At 44.2% G+C, this 22,736-nt stretch overlaps 1 protein-coding gene across 3 annotated transcripts in view; it reads right to left on the reverse strand.

Moving 5' to 3' along the window:
* HGFAC (HGF activator) overlaps positions 1-22,736 on the reverse strand; it is a 218,990-nt gene that overhangs the window by 164,696 nt on the left and 31,558 nt on the right. For all 3 annotated transcript variants that reach the window (XM_075570181.1, XM_075570171.1, XM_075570163.1), the window contains exons 3-4: positions 10,544-10,640; positions 1,095-1,168 (exon numbers count right to left, since the gene is read on the reverse strand). In XM_075570181.1, the coding sequence (XP_075426296.1) occupies positions 1,095-1,168; positions 10,544-10,638 (169 nt within the window). In that variant the 5' untranslated portion in view covers positions 10,639-10,640. The remainder of the gene's footprint in view (positions 1-1,094; positions 1,169-10,543; positions 10,641-22,736) is intronic.

Consider the following 22,736-nt stretch of genomic DNA (forward strand, 5'->3'; position numbering starts at 1 on the left):
ACGCAGTTGCACAGCGATCCTATTGTTACTGTACTATTTATATGTGTAAAAGTGTACAGGGTGATCCTGCAGTTTAGGATCAGAGTGTCAGGTTATATAAAACATGTGCGTCTATATATAAAGCCCATTATAATTCACTACTTTTGTGTTGTGTCCTGTTGTTCCAGCCCCACGCCACGTATATTGCATTGTGTGTTGTGTCAGTTTTTGAAATAACACTGTCCCTTTCATAGCCTAAATGGAAACTGGATACTCACCTCATAGATGGCGCAGTTTGGTACTGAATCAGTTTGGTACTGAATCCAGGCGATGCTTGGTGTCTCCGTGTTACAATGTTATTGAATAAATATTCTGGTTCAAGTTTAAGTAATACATTTTTAAAGATACATTTGTCTGGCCAACAAAATATCCATTCCCAACCAGTAAAAGTTACACATTTACTTAGCAGTGCTAGGCTGTAAGGCCCCTTTTGTTCCATTCACTTGAAAATATGGACCATCATCTTTATTATTGTCTGCTGATAAGGAGATACACTGGTATCTACTGTATCTACTGTAGAAATATCCAGCTACTTACATTTTTACAGAGTTCTGAGTGTTGATGTTTCACTATGTATTTTAGCAGCTTTCTATATATGTTTGATGTTTTCATCAATGGACCTGCACACTACACACCAATAGTCTCTAGGACACATTCCAGTTGTACTTAAAAGGAGTTATATGACATACCTTGAGAAGCCATAGGCCGGTCTGCCACCAGGGGAGGAGCGCCAGGCCAAATGCCCCAGACCCAGTGGGGAAATAGGGCAAGTGAGCCAAACCCAGAAGTTTGGGCCCAGAAGGCCCAACCAGAAGCAACTTTGGGATCAATCGTGTGGCTGGTCTCCTTTCTCTACCGGGTACCCAAAGCTTAAGAGGTAGGTCCAGCAAGCTGAACAGGTACCCCACCTCACCCCCTGCTTATCGACCTGCCAGGACCCAAGGGCAGACTTCTGTCTATTGCCATAGATAGTTTGAATTCAGTATCCAAGTACTGTTTCTAGAAGAAAAGGAATAAAGCAGCACATTCAAATTGTGAAACTCTTAAGGACTTACCTATTTCCTTACTTGACACTGCCATACAGATTCCCCCTTCTCCATCACGATCATGGTTATGTGTTGTTGCACACCTAAAAGAAAATGTACAGATGGCATTAGTGCATATTTCTCCTAGCAGGCAAAGACGGTAGTTCAATATAATGGCCATGAGAGCCATTATCGACTGAAAACTCCCGTTGAAGACCGGTGCGATTGGCTGCTTCTGAATAAGGGCCTGAGTTTCCAAAGTATTCTTCTAGGTTATCAACCCTCAGTGTTTGTCCCTGATAAATTGAGTCACAAGCTGGTTCATAGATGAAACATGCCAAGGTTAAGTGGGGGAGGGGGAATAAATTGTGGGTTGCAGAGGGTCCTGGAAAAGGAGAGGGGGATTTGTGGAATACTTCAATTGCTGAACAGACACTGCGCACACGTTCATCACACATCCGATAATCACAGGCACAAGAACCAGTGCATTGATTGATTAGAAGCAGTACAGCTTCAAGGGATTGTTGGATCTGGTCATGAGTGATGCTGTATCATGGAGCTACTGCAACCCATAATGTTAAAGAAGTTAATTACAACTTGAAAAGTTGTCCATGAGTGACAGTTTGCATCAAACGACTTCTGAGAAAATGCCCCATGTATTAGGGGGAGAGTATAAATAAGGTATTGGGGTAAGATCAAGAATTGGGAAAAACAGATTTTTCTCTAATGTTGGTGGATAACAAACACAGGGAAATGTGAGAATGTGCAATAATGAAAAGCTGTGGATGCAAGATACAGTCTAGTAGCAGATATGGCGAATACAGTAAACACAAATGTATAGTAATATTGAATAGGCATATACATTAGTTATGTTTTATATGGGGTTTTATTCATCATGAATTAAGTGGAAGTAGCGGTGTTAGTCCAGTGCGATAGTGCTAAATAAATGAGTACTTCAATATTAGGCGATACCTTTTTTATTTGGACTAACAATTTTTATTATAAGACAAGCTGTTGCGAGTTCTCTCTCTTCCTCAGGTCAGCTATACCGATTTACAGAGATTTCATGAGCTGAACACAGATGTAAAATCCAAGACAACAATCTAAGGCAGATGAGGTAGTGAAGCAATAGTAGAGGGAATGGCAAAGAAAGAGACAGGGCAACAAATGGATGAAAGGGATAGTGAAAATGTGGAGAGAGCCTGTACTGTAAGACCATACGTCCAGCAGCAATGTGATGGGGGGCTGCAAACGTATACAATATTCCAATACCCCACAGCCAGTCAGAAGCAAAGGAGGAAGAGGGGGTAGGTGGTATGATACCTTTTATTGGACCAACCAGTAGTTGATATGTTACAAGCTTTCCAAGCTTTCCACCCGCTCAGGGTTCTTCAGTGGATATGTGACAGCCAGCAAGTCACAAACATAAAACATTCAATGTTAAAGAGCAAACTGCTGCACATCCATAAATGTGATATACTGTATATGATCCAATGCGGCAAATATGACCGAAGATGCTACATTGGGGAAACCAGGCCAAAACTTAAAACCATAATAATTCTGCACAAACACACAATAACAATGTAGCCGGGTCCCCTGTTTCACCCCCTTACCTCAGATATGGAAGCGGGGAAGGGGAAGGCTACTACGGCTGCGGGGTCGTGCAGGGAGGCTGCGGCTGCGTGCGGCAGTAGACGGAGGAAGCTCCAGTGCACCGGAGGCTCCACAACGCACCTGGCTAGTGGGGGTCACCAAGATATGGCTTGCGCATGTGCAGAGCCTACTGAGGTTGCAGCGGCAATTTGGGGAAAGGTGCACACGCGCAACGGCCCGATAGAGCGGCGGCCATCTTCTATATGCTCCACAGGGGAACTACATATCCCAGGCTCCCCTGGGGTGGCCTATCACGTGATGCAGAGCAGCCAATAGGGCTCCCTGGATCCTCTGAGGAGAGATTTGCTACATTTTGCGTGCTTAGACCGCGCGCTGGCAGCTGGAGCCAGGACTCAGAAGGGGAAGGTAGTGTCCGGAAGACAGCGGCTCCCGGACTAGGCCCAAATTGCCCCTTAGGTCCCAGATAGGCCCACTCACATTTAGGTTGTGGCTGCTTCAAGGAAAGGCCCCAGATATGGACATTTCCCCAGTCATCTGATAGTGATGGACATCCTCGACAGGACGCCGCACCGTGACTCGCGGCCTGTGGTCTGGGACCAGACCACGTACATTAACACACTCTCAAAGGCGAGACCCTCCAGTGGGAGTTCACCCCACGCAGAGGCGGATGACGACATCGCTGAATCAGCGGATCCCTGTTTATTATTCGGCAGCATCTGGGTACTGGAGTTCCCGGGCAGGTACCACACTCAAGTGCACCAACGGGGTAGCGCTACTCCATACAGTTTTGGGTGGGCCTGACATTGGGGAAGGACATCAGGATATTGGTGCCTAGCACCCAATGTACTTTGGGGACACTCCTCTGGTGTACTGTATGCCGTGTTCTAAGTACAATTACTGTGTGGTACAGACTGGCGTGCTATATGTTCAGTAAAACCCGTTATTATATACCTGAGTGTGTGATTACTGGTAGTATTGGTTCCTGTGAGGGGTTCATCCCGCTACGCTGGGATCCCTCGCAGGTGGAGGCGCTGCACCAAAGCGAACAAGCGACCACCCCAGGCTCCCAGTGGTGGAGGCTCCGGCCTTCTGGTAGCCAGACAGGAAACAGCAGCACCGGTAGTTCCTTTAGTTACGTTGAAAAGGGGCTACAACAACAACATGAAGAAAAAAGATACTGCACTCTAGTGGGACACCATCACTTCCCACAGCCTGATCATTATATAAGTGATTTAAAAATTCAAATCCTCACTGGAATGTTTAAAAGCGCTCAAGAACGGAAAACATTTGAACTCAAAATAATAATGCTATTTGACACACACAAAAAAAGATGAATTAATACTGATCTGGGGTTTCTTACACACTATCAAAACTGCATGCAATGTTTACCCCTGTCATTGTTAATTTCACACTTTGAACTCTCTTCTCCCATCCCCCATCTCCTCCTGTGCACCCTCCTTCACATTGCTAAGGCCAGGTGCCTGCTGCGGCGCCCGCTATGGCGGGCCCTGCAGGGACAAGAGTCGCCCCTCAATGGGGCCGGGCCCTCGGCGGCCAGTTTTTCCTGAAGACAGGAAAATTGAGCTCAATACTGGCGATGAACACGGGGGCCACGCCCCCCTGGTGATTCAGCCAATGAGGACGGACCTGCCAGGTGATGCTACCCCGCCATGCCTCCATCACGCCCCCCCCCCCTTCTTTCCCCTGCAGACCGGGGATCAGAGCTGCAGGCGCCACCAGCCTGGCAGGCGTGTGTGCAGCGCAGACAGCGGGGCCGTAGCCTAATGGATATATGGTCCTACATGCTCACCACATTTTTCACTATTCCTTTCATCCATTTAGTGCCTCGTCTTTTTATTTACCATCCCCTCTGTCAGTCTTTTTCTACCTCATCTGCTTTAGATTATCTTGGATTTTACATCTGTGTTAAACTCATGGAATCTTTTGCAAATTAGTATGGCGACCTGAGGAAGAGGTGAACATTCTACAGCTTGTCCTATAATATCTACTGTTAGTCCAAATAAAAAAAATGTATCACCTAATATGGAAGTACTCATATGTGGTTTACAAAATGTGTTAGCAATGTTTACTGCTATGATGCAAATTTTTCCATTTGGTTTATAATTCATGGATTTAAATTTTTTTTAAATGCTTCTACAAGGGAATCGTAACTAGAGAAATAGACGTTGATCGAATATGGTCAAGGTTTCTCATTAAGGGGCCAAAAGGATGCCTACGAGCCATATTTTATTTTTTCATCTTTCAATGTCTTGAAAGACAATGATACTTTTGAAGTCTCTGGTGACAAATGATGTTTGTGGTTCTGCTGCCCCTGTCTGATACTGCTAACAGGGTACTGATCTTATCCAGTCCCCAGGAGTTGGCCCAGTTTCAAATGCCTTCGATTCAACAGTCAGACTCGGAGCTGTGGTCAGTGGAGCGGGGAGTTTCAGGTATTCTGGGCGCTCACATTATGTAGTGGGGGAAAAAATGAAAACACTACTGCTTCTAATAATACAATTTTTAAAAAAATCTATTTGTACTTTTTCATTCTTTTAAAATGTTTGGCAGTTTCGTATCTTTCACTACTACTGAAAATACCTAACATACTGGTATTGCATTCATTCAATAGTCAATGTACAGTGGTAATATGAGTAGCAAGAAACACATACATACAACTGTCAACCACCCACCAACTCAATCCCCTTCTTATGCCTTATCCTTCCTTAAATTTCACTAGATTGCTCTCTCTCACCCTCTCTCTCTTTCTATCTGCTCCTTCCTGGCATTCATTAGGCGCAGTTCTCAGGTTGCAAAGTTGCTTGATCTTCTTGCAGTTAGTTAATGAGCTAACCCTGCAGGGTGCTGGACTGCCCCCAAGACCCACCTACTAGCGATGAGAATGAAAGAAGAGTAGTAACTTCAGTACAGAAGGAGAGATTTAGTTGCTGTAAATTCCAACATTTAGATCAGTAAATTACTGCTGCCCATGTAACCCCATACTGTAGTTTATGCATACGTATGTATTAAACACTTCTCAATCAGTTGTGGTCCTTTGAAGCTACTAAATGTCAGGCAAGAGCTTGCCCTGTATGTATGTTAGCTTTAGCAGCCATATAAAGTGTGCTACAATTATTCAGTGTAAGGAGACATGGAACGTGGAATATATATAAAGGGATGTGGGCAGGGCCGCAGACAGCTTTCATGGGGCCCAGGACTACAAGTTCCACTGAGCCCCCTTCCCCCCCACATCCCACCAACCACCAGTGTCAGCGGCCTTGCGAGGCTCCCCCTCTATCTCGCACACCCCCATCTCTCCCCTCTCCCACCCACTCCCAGTGTCAGTAAACTTGAGACCCCCCCTCTAAATCTCCTCTCGCCCTCACCTCTCTCCCACAGCCATCTCCCATACACATAATTCCCCCCCTGCACATCACACACATCCCCCCTGCACATCACACACATCCCCCCTGCACATCACACACATCCCCCCTGCACATCACACACATCCCCCCTGCACATCACACACATCCCCCCTGCACATCACACACATCCCCCCTGCACATCACACAAATCACCCCTGCACATCACACAAATCACCCCTGCACATCACACAAATCACCCCTGCACATCACACAAATCCCCCCTGCACATCACCCCCCCCTGCACATCACACATATCCTCCCATGCACATCACACCCCAACCCTGCGTATCACACACCCTCTCCCTGAACATCACACCCCCCCCCTGCACATCACACATATCCTCCCTTGCACATCACACCCCACCCCTGTACATCACATCCCCACCATGCACCTCCCACACATCCCCCATGTACATCACACCCCAACCCTGCACATCACACACATCCCTGCGCATCACACACCTTCAACCTGAACATCACACCCCCCCCCCCCCCCCCCTGCACATCACACACATACTGTAACACTCCCCTGCACATCACATCCCCCCTCCCCCCGCACATCACACGTGCACACACCTTTGGAGCCGCGCAGTCCAGCCGCCAAACTTTTGGCATGGGGGTGGAGCCTACACAGGAGGCCGCAACAGCAGCAGAGAGAGGCCTGCTGCAAGAGGGCCCAGCAACCGGATACAGAACTGCCGGCCCCTGGACAGCTTCCGGGCCAGGGACTATTGTCCCGGCTCCCCCCCCCCCCCCCCCCCTGATGGTGGCCCTGGATGTGGGGGCAGACATCCTCAATCCTGCTGTGGCTAATAAAACTCCAAACAGTTTTGCCGCAAACTTAGATGTTTGCAACAATCTATTAGAAACCTCCTACAAACAAAAAATCACCCAAGGAAAGAATTATACATTTACAGCTTTTTTTATCACCCACTGTAAAAAGGTGGCAAAGGCCTCAATATATGCACACGAAATGGAGCATCCCATTGAAAGTCACTGTACAAAATAAAATGTGCCCTGCAATTGAAAGCCCAATAGGTGAAAACAGTCTGGGTATATTGACAACAACCTGAAAACAGACTGCACATCAGTTCTTGCTGGCAGGGAAACCTGTACCGCACTCGATCATCAACTACATTGCATCCTCAAACGATGCACAGGATACCTTACCTAGGGAGATCATTGTTTACAGATGATAAGCTCTCTGCTCTTTTTTTTTTAAGTGAAAAGCAAATATATCAAAACGTGGCGCTCAAAAATTATATATACAAGTATAATAAATTAGAAAAATGGTGATACTTAATACAAACATAAATGGATGCTGCTTAACCCAGTGTGGGGTCGTTCTCTCGATCCCGTGGACAGTGAAGGGGTGAAGATCATCGGGAAGCGCACGACCATGTAAAACAGAAGAAAATTCCCTGATGGTGCAGTATTGTGATGGATGTGTAAATTAATATTCAAGGTGCAGTGTGCTAAATACTCACAAGTGTAGAGTGAGTATTGTTCCTATAAAGGTATCTTTTACATGACAGCCCGTCGGTCCGTCAAACAGGTGAGTGGAGTGGTAAGTGCTGGAGACCTTAAATGAATAACATAAGAACGGACATAGTGCAGACTGTATAAAAATCTCTTTAAAAGTAAGTGTATGTGCAATGCACTCACCTGGTATAAAAAGAGTATAGGCGTTTAGATCACACAGGTCGGATCTCAGCAATGTTACAGCTGTTCTCTCAGTCCCCCCTCCGCCTCGGCGTGCGTGTCACTGGTGCGTCTCACCCAAACCGGAAACCGGAAGTGACGTCATTTCTTTCTCGGTGTGACTCCGATCATGTGGGAATCTTCACCCGTCGGCATCACTCTACGCGTTTCTCCGTATTGCGGTTTCTCCTGAAACGCGTAGAGTGATGCCGACGAGTGAAGATTCCCACAGGATCGGGGTCCCCCAGAGCAGATGACGTCACTTCCGGTTTCCGGTTTGGGTGAGACGCACCAGTGACACGCACGCCGAGGCGGAGGGGGGACTGAGAGAACAGCTGTAACATTGCTGAGATCCGACCTGTGTGATCTAAACGCCTATACTCTTTTTATACCATGTGAGTGCATTGCACATACACTTACTTTTAAAGAGATTTTTATACAGTCTGCACTATGTCCGTTCTTATGTTATTCATTTAAGGTCTCCAGCACTTACCACTCCACTCACCTGTTTGACGGACCGACGGGCTGTCATGTAAAAGATACCTTTATAGGAACAATACTCACTCTACACTTGTGAGTATTTAGCACACTGCACCTTGAATATTAATTTACACATCCATCACAATACTGCACCATCAGGGAATTTTCTTCTGTTTTACATGGTCTTGCGCTTCCCGATGATCTTCACCTCTTTTTTTTTTTAAGTACCAGTCACAAGGGAGAAATTCTGGAAAGGAGAGTAAAAGAAAAGTCTTCTCTTCTACCTAAATGCGCCTATTTATGCAATTTTCTGTGGCCAATGAGGTTTTATTTAAAACTGATTTTAAAATGATCTGCTGTCAAGGGGAGACTCCTGGAGTGGGTAGGACCTCGGTGGCTGGAACAGCGGGGAGCAGGCAAGGAATGTTGGGGTCACAAGCAGGGTTCGGTGGCAGCCAGCAAGCGGGATCGCCAGGTCAGCAGCAGGGTTGGGTGGCAGGCAGTAAGCAGGATCGTCATGGTCACAAGCAGGATCAGCAACAGGAAGGCAGGAGCAGGGCAGGGGAGCAGGAACTGAGACTAGAGAGCAGGAACAGGACTGGGACTTGCTAGCAGGAAACAGACTGGCACAATCAAGTTCAATAGCAGGGGCCTTTATTACGGAACAGATACAGGAACAAGCTCAAGTTAGGGAACACAACACAAAGCAAAAGCAAGGGAGAAACAGGAAACTATAAGGACAGGAGCAACAAGGAGACAGACAGAGGAACCCCAGACCAAACCGAATACAGCAGCACACCCGGTGGACAGAGAAAGGAACTGTGGCTGGGAGCAGGATGTCTAGGACGACTCTGACATCTGCCCATCTACCCTCATGTCCAAAATCCTTCTTTTTGCTAATAAAACCGTCCTTCAGCAAATTGGCTGCTTTTTTCTTGGCCTACATTCCTAACCCTCTTGTTTTCTCGAACCTAATCTCCATTCCAAAGGCAATACGGACCATACTGTATATCATATACTCTCCCTTCTAAATTGTTTCCTTTATAGGCACTGTTATGTGCATCCCTAGCGAGCTGGTGGCGCATCATGGAAACATGTTTCATTTACTGCAGCACTTTTAAACAAAATGGAAGTGCACACCTTCATACACCAGAACACGCTTGGTGCTCAATCCTGGCAGGGGCTGCTACTGCCGACATCAATGCATTCTATGAAAAGGGAGGGCCAAAGTATATGTCATTTTAAAATATTTACTGGTTTAGTGTACTGTTAAATGGAAAGAAACTATCAGCTTCAAGTACAAACTGGTCTAAACAATCGGTCACGTACTTGGGACATGTAACATTTGAGCAGAAAGTCAAAGTTAAGACATCAGTGATCAAAATTGGCCAAAACCTAAAACCGTTTGCGATTTATAATTCTTTTCGTTGGCTGTTAATGAAGATTTGTATTTAAAAGGCATTCAAGTTGACTGCCAAATGTTAAGAGGTAGCACTTATTTGCTTATAGTTACCCATTTTACATCTATAAAACAGAGAATGAATTACCATCACAATGATCACCAAACAGTGTTTATCAGATTAAGGTCCAGATTCACTAAGCTCAGTTACATCAGGGCAAATAACGTACATTTACCCCAAACAGAAATGTTATTTTTGCATTAAAGTCTTTTTCACTACACTAGTTATATGCAAAAATAATGACCATACTAGAGCTCATTCGCATAGGCTAAACATCATGCTATGTCATGCTATTTCATGCTATTTCAAGCTAATTCATGCTAATTCATGCTAATGCATGCTATTCCATGCAAATTCAAGCTATGTCATGATATGCTATGCTATTTCATGCTAACTCATGCTATTTCATGCAAATTCAAGCTATTTCATGCTAATTCATGCTATGTCATGCAATTTCATGCTATTTCCTGCTATGTCCTGCTAATTCAAACAATTTCATGCTATTTCAGGTTAACGCTATGTTGTCTTAAAATAATGTGACGTCTAGAATGTAATCAAACTTTTATCAACTTTTTAATATATCAACCTCTTAGTAGTCCAAGTGGCCAGCTGTATTACTAACACTGGATTACTGTAACTGCCAGGGTAACATTGCTCGGCAATACCTTACTAACCACTCTGGCAAAACCCCCACATCCCTTCCCCAACTTAAGTTAACGTCACCTTACATAGCCTAAGGGAGCTTCGTGAATCTGGGCCTAAGCACAACAACCTTCTTTTATAGCAAACTGTTACTCACCATTTGTTTAGGAAGAAACCTTTATATATACACGAGAAGTGCATCCGCCCACCAAAAAGAAAGGGAAATTTGCATTTCTTGCCATCTTCCGTCATTACTGGAGGAAAGAGAAATACGTTCTTAAAGCCAAACAGTTATAAATATCTCAGCTGTTACTACAAGGCATATACAAGCAAGAATCATTTCCATGCAAAAAAAACCACCATGTGGCTGGCGGTCGCGAAATATTATTTTTGTATTAAAAACAAGAAATAAGCACATTCACAGATGATGTTTATGTTTTTTTTATCACCTGTAACCCCCTTTCTGGGAGTAGTATATTCCCTTAAGGGAATAACTGCATCAGTTGCTGCAGAGTAACACCCCTGTCCCATCACATAGCTAGTGTGGCAGCCTCTCATCACATTGTCTCCCCTACAATCTATCCATAACGCTGCGGCCACTCTACTCTTTCCTAAATCTGTCTCAGCGTCTCCCCTGCTGAAATTATTCTCCTGGCTTCCTATCAAATCCTGCATCTTGCACTCAATTCTCCTCCTCACTTTTAAAGCTTTACACTCTTCTGCTCCTACTTACATCTCAGCCCTAATTTCTCGCTGTGCACCATCCCGACTCGCGTTCTGCTCAAGGATGTCTTCTCTCTACCCCCTTTGTATCTAAAGCCCTCTCCCGCCTTAAACCTTTCTCACTGACTGCCACGCACCTCTGGAATGCCCTTCCCCTCAATACCCGACTAGCACCCTCTCTATCCACCTTTAAGACCCACCGTAAAACACACTTGCTTAAAGAAGCATATGAGTTTCACAGTGGCTAATACTCTCCACATGATACATAAAGCTTGGCCCCCTGCAGACGCACTTACCAGAATGCCCTCCTACTGTCTCTGTACGTTCTTCCTACCAATTAGATTGTAAGCTACAATTTTGTTGTAAATTTATGTTACATTTATGTCTGAAGCGCTTATTCCCATGACCTGTTATTTGTATTATTTGTTGTTTATATGATTGTCACGTGTATTAATGCTGTGAAGCGCTATGTACATTAATGGCGCTATATAAATAAAGACATACATACATGTGTCGAGTTGCTGGGCAGAAACCTTAAACATGCCCACCTTCTGCAAGATATTGATTCTGCCCCTAGGTGTAGGATATTAAGTATAATTCTAGCTACGCCGACCATCTAGAAGATGTTTAGTCTGCCACCTGGGTCAGAATGACTAACAATAGCCAAACCCCACCCCTCCCCTACAAAATACTTTTGTATTGGTGCTCTGGGACTTGGAGTATAAATGAAAACATTACACCATAGACAACACATTATCGTTTTTGTTTTGTTTTGTGGAACGTGACACAATGATGCGACATGCTGTATTTACCCTGCAGTAAACAAAATAAAAGCACATTTTAAGAGGGTAGTGATTGGAAAAACATTTGGGGTTTCGCAAACTTGCGAAAATGTTTCTCACATCTCTGCTCCATTCTACCATCACACATTGACCACTGATAATACCTAAAATGATTTAACAATATTTTTCGCACAACAATCTTGTAAAAAAAGGTCTCTATCGTATTACATTACTGATAAGAGAGGACAGCTGTCTTTGTTCTACCAGAAAACAATTATAAAAGCAGAAATATTGTGGGACCAACAAAAGAGAAGGGTAAAAATCAAGAAAAAAATATATTTCTTTTAATTTTTTTTTAAATTATTTTTATTATTATTATTTTTATTATTATTATTATTATCTTTACTGGGGTGAGGTAAATGAAAGCTATGATACTGTATGTATGTGCTGGAATTTTCATTTTTTTAATGATCCATTGTGGTCTCCTAATCTTTGACCATGATGATCATTACTCTCATTCTTATGGAGATATACTGTATTATTATTATTATTATTATTATTATTATTATTATTATTGTAGTTAACCAAAAAAATGGCCACTGACTTTTATGAGCAAATCAAAAAAGATGATATTAATGTAACATACATACTGTATTTTATATACTACACGTGGAGGTTGGTGAAGTCCATTGTTCTTCATAACAATGCTCCTCCGAGTCCTGTGAGCCCTGCTAACTCTGCCTGTATTCTGTGGCAAAACGTGCTTAGGATCCATGGATATACAAGTTCACCTACATAGCCATTGCTAAGTATTGGGCTTAGCAACATCCAAAAGGTGCTATATTTAAGGAAAAGATGAACAATAGAATGCACAGAAGTTGCTTGGCAACTACGAAGAATAGGGAAGTGGCCGTGACAAAGAACACAAATGAAGGACTTGGTGTGCTGCTTCAGCAGTACTGAGCATGATTAGCATAGATAAGACCATTGAAACCGGCAGTGCTAATAGCTTAATTTTCTATAAGTTAAATTTACCATGTGCTGTGCAACAATCTGCCTAAGGCTAAGGCCTCGGTCTCTCCGCTGTAACGCGCGCCTGCGCTTTTGGCGGCGCGTTCAGCCGATTCCCCAGTCTGCAGCTCACTGCAGGAGGAGAGACCGGGGGGGGGGCTTGGCGGAGGAGTGACGGGGGCGCGGCCATTACGTCACCCGGCAGGTTCGCCCTCATTGGCTGAACCGCCGGGGGGCGTGCCTAATCGCTCGACGCGAGTCCTGCTCTCAATTCTATTGAGAGCAGGAATAGCTCTCGCGCGAGCGCTGCGGCCCCCCCTCGCAGCGGGCCCGGCGCCATTGCGGGGAGGGCTCCGTAGTAGGCAGCGGGGGCAAGGCCTTAGGCTGGTTCTATAGTGCGGCTGGTTCTACGCCATGCGCGCGTGCGGCAGTTTTAGTTGGCTGGGGTTAGTCAGCCATTCTATAATGGTGCCGTGCGCACACGGCAGGGAGAGTGGAACAGGCTGACAGGGGGGAAGATGAGTAAAAGAAAGAATTCGTGCTGCTGCCGCCGCTGAAAATGTAGGTATATGTGTGTATATGTGTGTGTGTGTGTATATGTGTGTATGTATATATGTATGTGTGTGTGTGTGTATGTATGTGCAATGTTATTTAAAAAAATGATTAAAGGATTTATTTATTTATTTGAAAACTTATTTAAACACACACACACATACATACACATATATACACACACATACATACACACACATACAGTCATACACTCGCGCGCAGTATACACAAAACGTGTGCGGCACGTGCACGCACCTTCGCACAGGCACACACGCGCGCAAGGCTGCACACAGTATATAACAGCCCTAACTATAACTGGTCTGTCTGTCTGTCTCTCATTAATAAGACGTTCAATCTGGGGAAATAACGTGTGTTCTGGTCTTAGTTGCATTGTTGACCTGATTTAACGAAGCTTCGTAAATCTAGGCATTTGTGTTGTAATTGCTTACAGATACTGCAGCTTAAACCAGTGTTTAAAGCTGCAGTTCAGTCAATATCCTGCATGTGTGTTTTTTTAAATAAATCAGTTCTGTAGTAAGAAAAAATACTTTTAGCATTTTCTGTTTTAAAAAAAAACAACTTTTAAAGACCAATTTTCTTGTATTCTATTTTAACAGCCATTTGCTAAGGCACTGCCCCTTCATGTCCTGTCACAAGCCCTGGCACACCCCTTTGTCAGCCCTGCCCTCCCTCTAGCACATGTCAGTGCAGAATTGCTCATGAATATTCATGAGCTTCCACTGACAGACAAGCAGAATATAAACAGATCCCTTCACTAATTATGTCACCAAATTTCGACCTATCAATACATGGAGAACTAATTGACCTGCAGCTATACAGTTCTTTCGGTAATTAGAGATTGCACACATAAAACTATTGAAGTAAAAAAATAAATGTAAAAAAAAAAAAAAAAAAAGACTGAACTGCAGCTTTAAGTGCCAAGAAGAGCTGTAGTCTGATGCACTGTTACAGGCCTACTTGTCACTGAAAGAGTTAAACAACTAAAAAGTACTTAACACACTTACTTATTTGCCAAACATGAAAGTAGACTGAAAAATATTTTTGCAAAATTGGAAGAAATTCACTTTTTGCTTTAAAGTAATTTTCAGTCTGGCTATGAATATCGGTTATTATTCCACCTTAATTTTTTTTATCTTCAAACAAGCCAAGAAAATTGCAACAAAATTATAGTGCTCTGGTATTTACTATTACTCAGTAAGCCCCAGTTCCTTGCGGTTCAGCTGTAACGCTCACTGTGCATTTCAGTAACAATGTCAAACAGATTGTTTTCCCTTTCATTTCAATGTTTCATTGTAACTTGAAGAGCCAGGCAAAGAATGAAAGCCTTGATGATATTTTGCCTACTTTCTCAAACTTAAGTTTCTGATGCAAGAGAATGTGGCACCCAATTGTTCTACTCTCATGTTACATTACTGAACACTCACATACCATTATAACATATCTCTATTCCTTCTCATTTAACTACCTTTCCGGTGCAGTTCCAGGTTTTTTTTTTTGCATTCACTTTGGTATATACACTTTCAATACTTTTCTGTTTTTGAGAAATATAGATTTTTTTTGTTTTACCGTATTAATAATAATAATAATAATAATAATAATGTTCTTGTATAGCGCTGCTAGTTGTACGCAGCGCTTTACAGAGATATTTTGCAGGCACAGGTGCCTGCCCGTGGAGCTTATAATCTGTGTTTTTTGGTGCCAGGTTCCCCTGCAACAATCTCAGTGTCAATCAGTGTCTTTACTCACTGAGCCACTCCTTCTCCCTTCAGATTTTATGTTCAATAGGTACAGCTGGTCTTACAGGACACACAAACATGTAGTGTGCCTGCTAAGTAGGTATGGTCGGAGGGCATGCAGTAACATAATATGGCCGTCGGGGTTAGCTTTGCTCCGGCGACCAATAGAAAGCTTCCACATCATCTGAAGATGACATTGTGACAATCTACAGTATTGGCAACCCTACAGTCGTATGTAAAGTTTTCTACTGTCTCTGCATTCATTTCAGCAGTCACATGGGTACACAGCAGGTATACTGTAATGTACGTATTTTAACATTTGTTTCATGGATCAAAACATTTCATTCCGTCCAATTGATAGAAAACGGGAAGAGGGAACATGTATTAATTACAGCAGGGTCATCTATTTCCAAAGGTTGCACAAACAAAAGAGACTATTCATAAGTAAAGATGGGCAAAACTGTGCAAAACTGTGCACAACGCATTTTGCAGAATTTTAAGCATTTGTCTTTTCCAAATTTGATCCCCTGCCAATGTTTCGCCAAGCTTTACAGGGGTAATAATGTCACCAACCATCTCCTTTAATCATGTTTTACCCACTGGACAATACCTACGAATACGCAGAAATTGCTCAGACCCAACAGAATTCAAGAAACAGGCTGATGCTATGCACAAGCGATTGTTACAACGTAGCTACAGTGGCAATACCCTCAAAAAGGCCTACAAGAGAGCACTCGGAATGCCAAGGGTAGATTTACTGAAAAATATAGAAACCGTGGCTCAAAAAAAGAAAATCATCAGATACACTGGGAACCACAACCAACCATGGCAAAAAATAAAGGACATCATGCAAAAACATTGGCACATTCCACTGGACGATACAGATCTAAATAAAGTCCTGGAATCGAGACCAAGCATTGTGTGGAAGAGAGCCAAAAACATAAAGGACTCACTACTCCACAGCCTTTTTTCTAGAAAACCTAACACCAACTGGCTCTCCAAAAAAACAACGGGCTTGTACAAATGCCACACATGCAAAGCATGCAACTTCATGATACCGAATAGAAAGTTCAGCAACTATGACAATAGCAAATCTTTCTGCGTAAAATGCTTTATCAACTGTAAAACCATTGGAGTGATATATCTGGCTGCATGTGCATGCAGCATGAAATATGGAGGAAAAACCCACAGGCAGCTACGTCTACGCATCCTAGAGCACATAGGCCCTCCCCATCTCTCGCCACATCAGGGAACAACATGGGGTAGATGTAAAAGCCCTCATGTTCCAAGGCATAGACCACATCAAACCAAATATCAGAAGAGGTAATTGGGATAAAAAAACTCATAATGCTGAAGTCACACTGCATTTACCAACTTTATACACTGGCCCCTAGTGGATTAAATGAGGGGTTTATGTTAAACCCCTTTATCCACTAAAAGCATACCACAGGGTGCACCATCCACCTCAGTAAAGTACAGGAGTATCAATAGACATCACTAGGAGCCCATCAACACCCTTACCACACTGTACTTAATAACATCAAGGGACAATCAGCTCCTAATTAGGATACAACGGATTTATCCAAACTAAGCTGCCAATCAAGTATAAGAAAAATCAGAGAGTGAACCCTGAAAACTGGTGCTACAAACTGCACAGATAGTGTGAGTATATAATGAACAGTGTTGAACACCGCAGCATCATGTTAAAATATCAGTATGTACATAAATCCACTTCCATAATGAACCATTGTAACCTGGATGGGGGGCTATAACAGCACGGCTGGTAGAGGTACAGAGAAGCCATATCTAGACAGAGCCCCAAGGTAAATCACGAGTCCAGCTACTGCTAGCCTCACCTGCATCCGGTGTAAGGTAAGATCATTCAGCCAGTAAACATCACATCATAGTCACTGAAGAACTGCCGGGTGCTGCTGAGAAGAGACTGCACTGCTAATGTTGCTGGTATCGGTGGCGTGCTCCTGCTCGTGGTAGGTAAAACAGGTAAGGAAAAAATCGGCGGTCACTGCTCCTCTGAAAAACTCCAACCAAGCGCATTAAAAATAAAAACTTTTATTAAATCAAAAAAGAAAAGACATCCACATGGGACTGTGAAACTCTGACGCGTTTCGTTCTATGGGAAGAACTTTATCTTTGATGCGCTTGGTTGGAGTTTTTCAGAGGAGCAGTGACCGCTGATTTTTTCCTTACCTGCCAATCAAGTATGTCCCAAAAAATAGCATTGCTCTTAAAATTAGCAAGCTCAGAATTGATTCACTCCAACAGTATTAAATAATTAATCACAGCAGCACTGTCTGCTTATGTACATCAAACCACTAATGCAGAGTACAACTTTAATTCCAAGTAGTAAATAAGATGGTATTTGCACTCTAAACATCACATAAACAAAGTCATCACAGACCTGAACTACCCACAATGTTGTCAATCAATTCCAAACAAATCCCTTACAAGTCTGGAAATATGAGTTCTTCTCCCTTTCTCCAAAATTAGCCATGATTACTCACTGACCATGCTCTGATCCAGTGTTACCCAGGAGCACGAGTCCCCCTGAGAGATGCTACCAATCCCCATGGCAATAAATCAGCCAATCAGAACAACTGCCTATTTTAACATAAGGTCTATGAAGACACTGCTACTACCGAAGAAGCCACTTGGCGGCGAAACGCACGTTGAGTCCTAATAAACTTGCCATCACTACCGACGATGCGTGTGCCGGAGGGATGTTTAGCTATGAGCTCCGACTGAGAGCTCTAAAAAGCACTCTTTGGTGTTCCTGTTGTAGCGGTGTCATTCCAGGAACGCACCGAATAATATCAGGGTTTCCTGCTCAATTCACCCAATAGGTTCCTTGTCAGTGTCAATCTTGAGCAATATTATTAAACCAATCATTGTAGACACAATGATGATAAAAATAAGAATAAACTAAACATATACTTAAGCGCTCAACCTATTAATAACCTAAACTAAACAATACAAAATAATGAATGATAGTGACGTGTACTGAATATAACTTCTATACAAGAATATATTAGATGCAAAGGAATCCCACAGGCATATGATAAGGAATGAGGGAGTGGCTGCCTAAGGATTAACAACAAGCCTATCCACAAGGCTAGTACAAATGGTGACAAAGAGAGAAAAATAAAATAACAAATTAAAAAGAAAAGAAAAAAGTCCTTGGCGCGATATCGGGTATAAAAACCTGATACAAATGGAAGTCCCAAATTCTCTGAATAATGTGTAATTTATGGGTTTCGGAATCCGATCTCTCAGGGTCTCTTTGATGGTGGATCTGAATCTGCAATTATACAAAAACAAAAACGACCATTTCGCAGTAACCTCTGATAAATCGTTCGCACCCACACCGCTTCTAGCTACTTACTTAAAAGTAGAAATAGTAGGGCCTTGAAAGGTATCTTTAACTTTCGCTCCGGTGTGCAGGCTGGATATCCATAGATGGCCAAATGGTGTTAACCCTCTCCACACGGTAGCGATTATATGTATAAAAATGGAATAGAATAGAGAAACCAATGGTATGATACCATATAAAATTTAATAAAACAATAAAGGACTTACAGCAGTACACTCACATGCTGACCGGCCCTATAAGCAGGATACAATGTGCCGTCCGCTAGCGTGAGAGGACGATGGAGCGGTGCATCTTATATATACTATATTTGTGAAAGCACTGTATGCCTGTCTGCATCTCCTGTGTCCCTAGGGGAAATCTCATTGGTCCCTTGTACCAATGCCCGCCCCCACACACCTCTCATTGGCCTGAGGCAGAGTGACGGGCCAAAGGATACACACACACGCACACACACACACCCACACTCAACCCTAGAGACGCTGACGAGACGCTCACCAGGACACCAAAAGTAAGTACAACACTCCCCCCCCCCACTATCACCCCTCTGGCCCTCCTCAATGGCTAACCGCCCTTGACCACCCACCCTCCGCCCTTCCCGGCGCTGAACCACCCCCTATCACCACTACGGCCCCTTTGCTACGCTCTTACCCCACGCGGCACTTTCAGCCACGTGTCCCCGAAAACGAGCAACATCTCCCCCCACCAACAACACCCTCGATCAGCACACTTACCCTACACCGCCAACGCCGGACCTCAAACACGACGCTAGCACCCCCCCCCCCCCTCGCCACTCCGCCGCGGGCCAGACCGAGCAGCTGCTCACACCCTCAACCCCCTCTCGCCACTCCGCACCGGATGTGCCACACTGCTAGAGAGTGGCTGCGAGCGGGCTCTTGGGGGGCGAGCGAGCCGGGGAGTCGGGGGGAGGGGCTGCCGGGGGGGAGAGGGAGAGCTGGGGTGCCGGAAGGAGGGAGTGCCAGGGAGAGCCGGGGGAAGAAAAGGGGAGGGAAAGCCTGGGAGAGCCAGGTTAAGATGCTGCCACCGGCGCCGTCCTCCCGCACACCGCTTCCTCCCTCACTGTCTCCCCCTCCCCCCCGCACCGCCGCCGTCAACCTCTGAAGGGGGGGATCACTACCTTCCCAGCTACCCCCCCAGTGAGCCACCGCTGCTGAGCTCTGAAGGGGGGTTTACAACTTGCCCTCCCCCCCCAGTAAGCCACCCCCCCCCAGTGAGCCGCCCCTCCCAGTGAGCCGCCACCGCCGCCTAGCTGTGAAGGGGGGGGGGAATCCCAACCCTAAATTGACCCACCATCGGCGAGCTCTGAAGGCGGGGTGGAACGCAGCTGTGAAGGGGGGGACAGGAGCTGTGAATGGGGGGTGGAGGGGAACGGAGGTCTGAACGGGGGGAGGACGATGGAGCTGTGAAGGGGGGGGGAATGGAGCTGTGAACGGGGGAGGGTGGGGGCCGGATTGCTGTGAACGGGGGAGAAACAGACAAGGGGGGAGAAAGGGGAAGGGGGAGAGAGAGATGGAAATGGGGAGAGAGGGAGGGGGGAACAGAGAGAGAGAGGGGGAGCGGAGATAGGGGGTGAGCGGAGACAGAGGGGGAGCTGGAAAATTAAATCCCGGGCAACGCCGGGTATATCAGCTAGTATCATATATTCAAGGTCCTACTATTTCTACTTTTAAGTAAGTAGCTAGCAGCGGTGTGGGTGCGAACGATTTATCAGAGGTGACTGCGCAATGGTCATTTTTGTTTTTGTATAATTGCAGATTCAGATCCACCATCAAAGAGACCCTGAGAGATCGGATTCCGAAACCCACAAATTACACCTTTTTTCTTTTCTTTTTAATTTTTTATTGTAGACACAATACTAGACAGGCTCCTAGGAAGTAGATAGCAACTGTATTCACAGCAAACTACAAAATCTATCATTCCTCTGAGAAATAGGTCTGCTATATGTATATGTGCTATATGCTGAATACGCTTTCAAGAGAAAATAAAGCACACTATACGTTCTCTAACCCTGGACATCAAGAAAGTTCTGCTTGTCACACTGAGGTATAATTGAAACTAACTGTGATTTTACACACACATTACAGCCCTCGTGTGAAGTTTAAATTCACAGTTCCTTGCAACTGCAGTTTTGTTATGTTATTTTAGCACGCTATAATAAGGTTCAATTTTGCATATGTCTGTCAGGTGCCGGCACACACTTATAACATCACCATATCATTCCAAGTGTCTGTTACTAGTCCATTAGAGAATTACAGATGATCTAAGAACACACTCTATCATCTCTGTCCTAACTAATTGGTAACAGCAGAGGTGATACAGCTGTATTCTCTTTTACTTAATTACTTTACATGGGTGTGGCTGTTCAAGTAGTTGAAATATTTTAATTGATTCAATTAAAGGTACATTTTAACTTGCCTCCATATGACCAATATTTAACTGATTAGTAATTCAATTAATAATTAAGGGTGTGCACCAGTAGGAATTACATTTCTCTCCGCTATATTTTTATGTCACCAAATGAGTAAGCTTTCAGCATCATATTCCCAGACAGTGGGCGGAACAAGGGGTGAGTCCTACTTATAGTCTCAGCATTAAGAGAAGCTAATGATATTAGAGAATTTAGCTAAGTAGCATATTAAACAAAATGGCAGCACATTGACACAATGCTTGGTGAATCACTCGCAAACTCTTACTCAGCTGCGGATTTTTATCCCGACTAAAAAGGGCAAATTTCACATGGTTCGGGACCTCATTCTAAAGCTTAGCTCATCTTTATTCGTCTGTCAAATTGCTGCAGTGATTATCATTTTTAGCATTAGTGAGTTTTTTTCTGTAAGGCCCGTTCTATAGTGCCGGGCGCGTGCGTAATTTTAGTTGGCTGACGTTAGTCAGCCTTTCTATAATGGCGCCGCGTGCGCGCGCACGGCAGAGAGCTGGGAGCCGACAGACAGCGGGGAAGACGGGCAAAAGAATATTTTCGCGCCGCTACTGGCGCTGAAATGTATGTATGTGTGTGTTTGTATGTATGCATGTGTATGTATGCATGTGTATGTATGTATATATGTGTGTGTCTGCATGTATGTATGTATGTATGTGTGTGTCTGCACGTGTCTGCACAAAGTTAATAAATATTTAATTTTCACGAAAGTGTTTTTTTAATATAATAAATAAATTACACATTACATACACACACACACACAAACACATATACATACACACAAACACACACACACACAAACACACATAAACACATACACACATACCCCGCATTAACGTACGCAATGGGACCGGAGCATGTATGTAAAGCGAAAATGTACTTAAAGTGAACCACTACCTTTTCCCACTTATCGATGCATGTACTGTACTGCAATCGTCATATACGTGCATAACGGATGTAAATAACGCATGTGTAACAGGCTCTATAGTCTCCCCGCTTGCGCACAGCTTCGGTACAGGTAGGGAGCTGGTATTGCTGTTCAGGACGTGCTGACAGGCGCATGCGTGAGCTGCCGTTTGTCTGTTGGGTGATATGTCCTTACTCGCGAGTGTCCTTAAAGCGGGGTGTGCCTGTAGTACCTTCACACAGCTCACAGCTCAGTATACACACGAAAAGCATGCGGCACGTGAACGCGCGTTCGCACATGCACACGCAGGCGCACGGCCGCAAACAGTATAGAACGGCCCTAACACCACTCACGAGAGGTAGCATGCAGCACATAAACAGTACTTATCTAACAATTTGAACAAACCAAAGAAAATGACTAATGACTATGACATGATAAAGACTGAGATTTCTGCTCTTGGCTTTTATCAGATAGCACGTGTGAAGAAGGAAGCCCTTTTAACATTTGGAACACATTGAGGCAGTGCCTGTGCAAAAATACTGATGTGGATAAACAGTAAGGACAGCGATGAACAGCTGGCTCACAATAGAATTAGGAAAGTGTCAGTGGACTCAATGTTAAAAAAAAAAGAAAAACACATTTTCAAAATGTCATTATATCAGCGAGCACTGTGCAGTTACCTGTCATTCTGGAATAGCACAGAGACAGACACAACCCAATCTACTGCCTAAATCCCATCCAAAATGTAAAAATACTATTTTGCAAAACAAAGAAA

This window comes from Ascaphus truei, chromosome 1, assembly GCF_040206685.1.
Source record: "Ascaphus truei isolate aAscTru1 chromosome 1, aAscTru1.hap1, whole genome shotgun sequence".
Classification (NCBI taxonomy): Eukaryota; Metazoa; Chordata; class Amphibia; order Anura; family Ascaphidae; genus Ascaphus; species Ascaphus truei.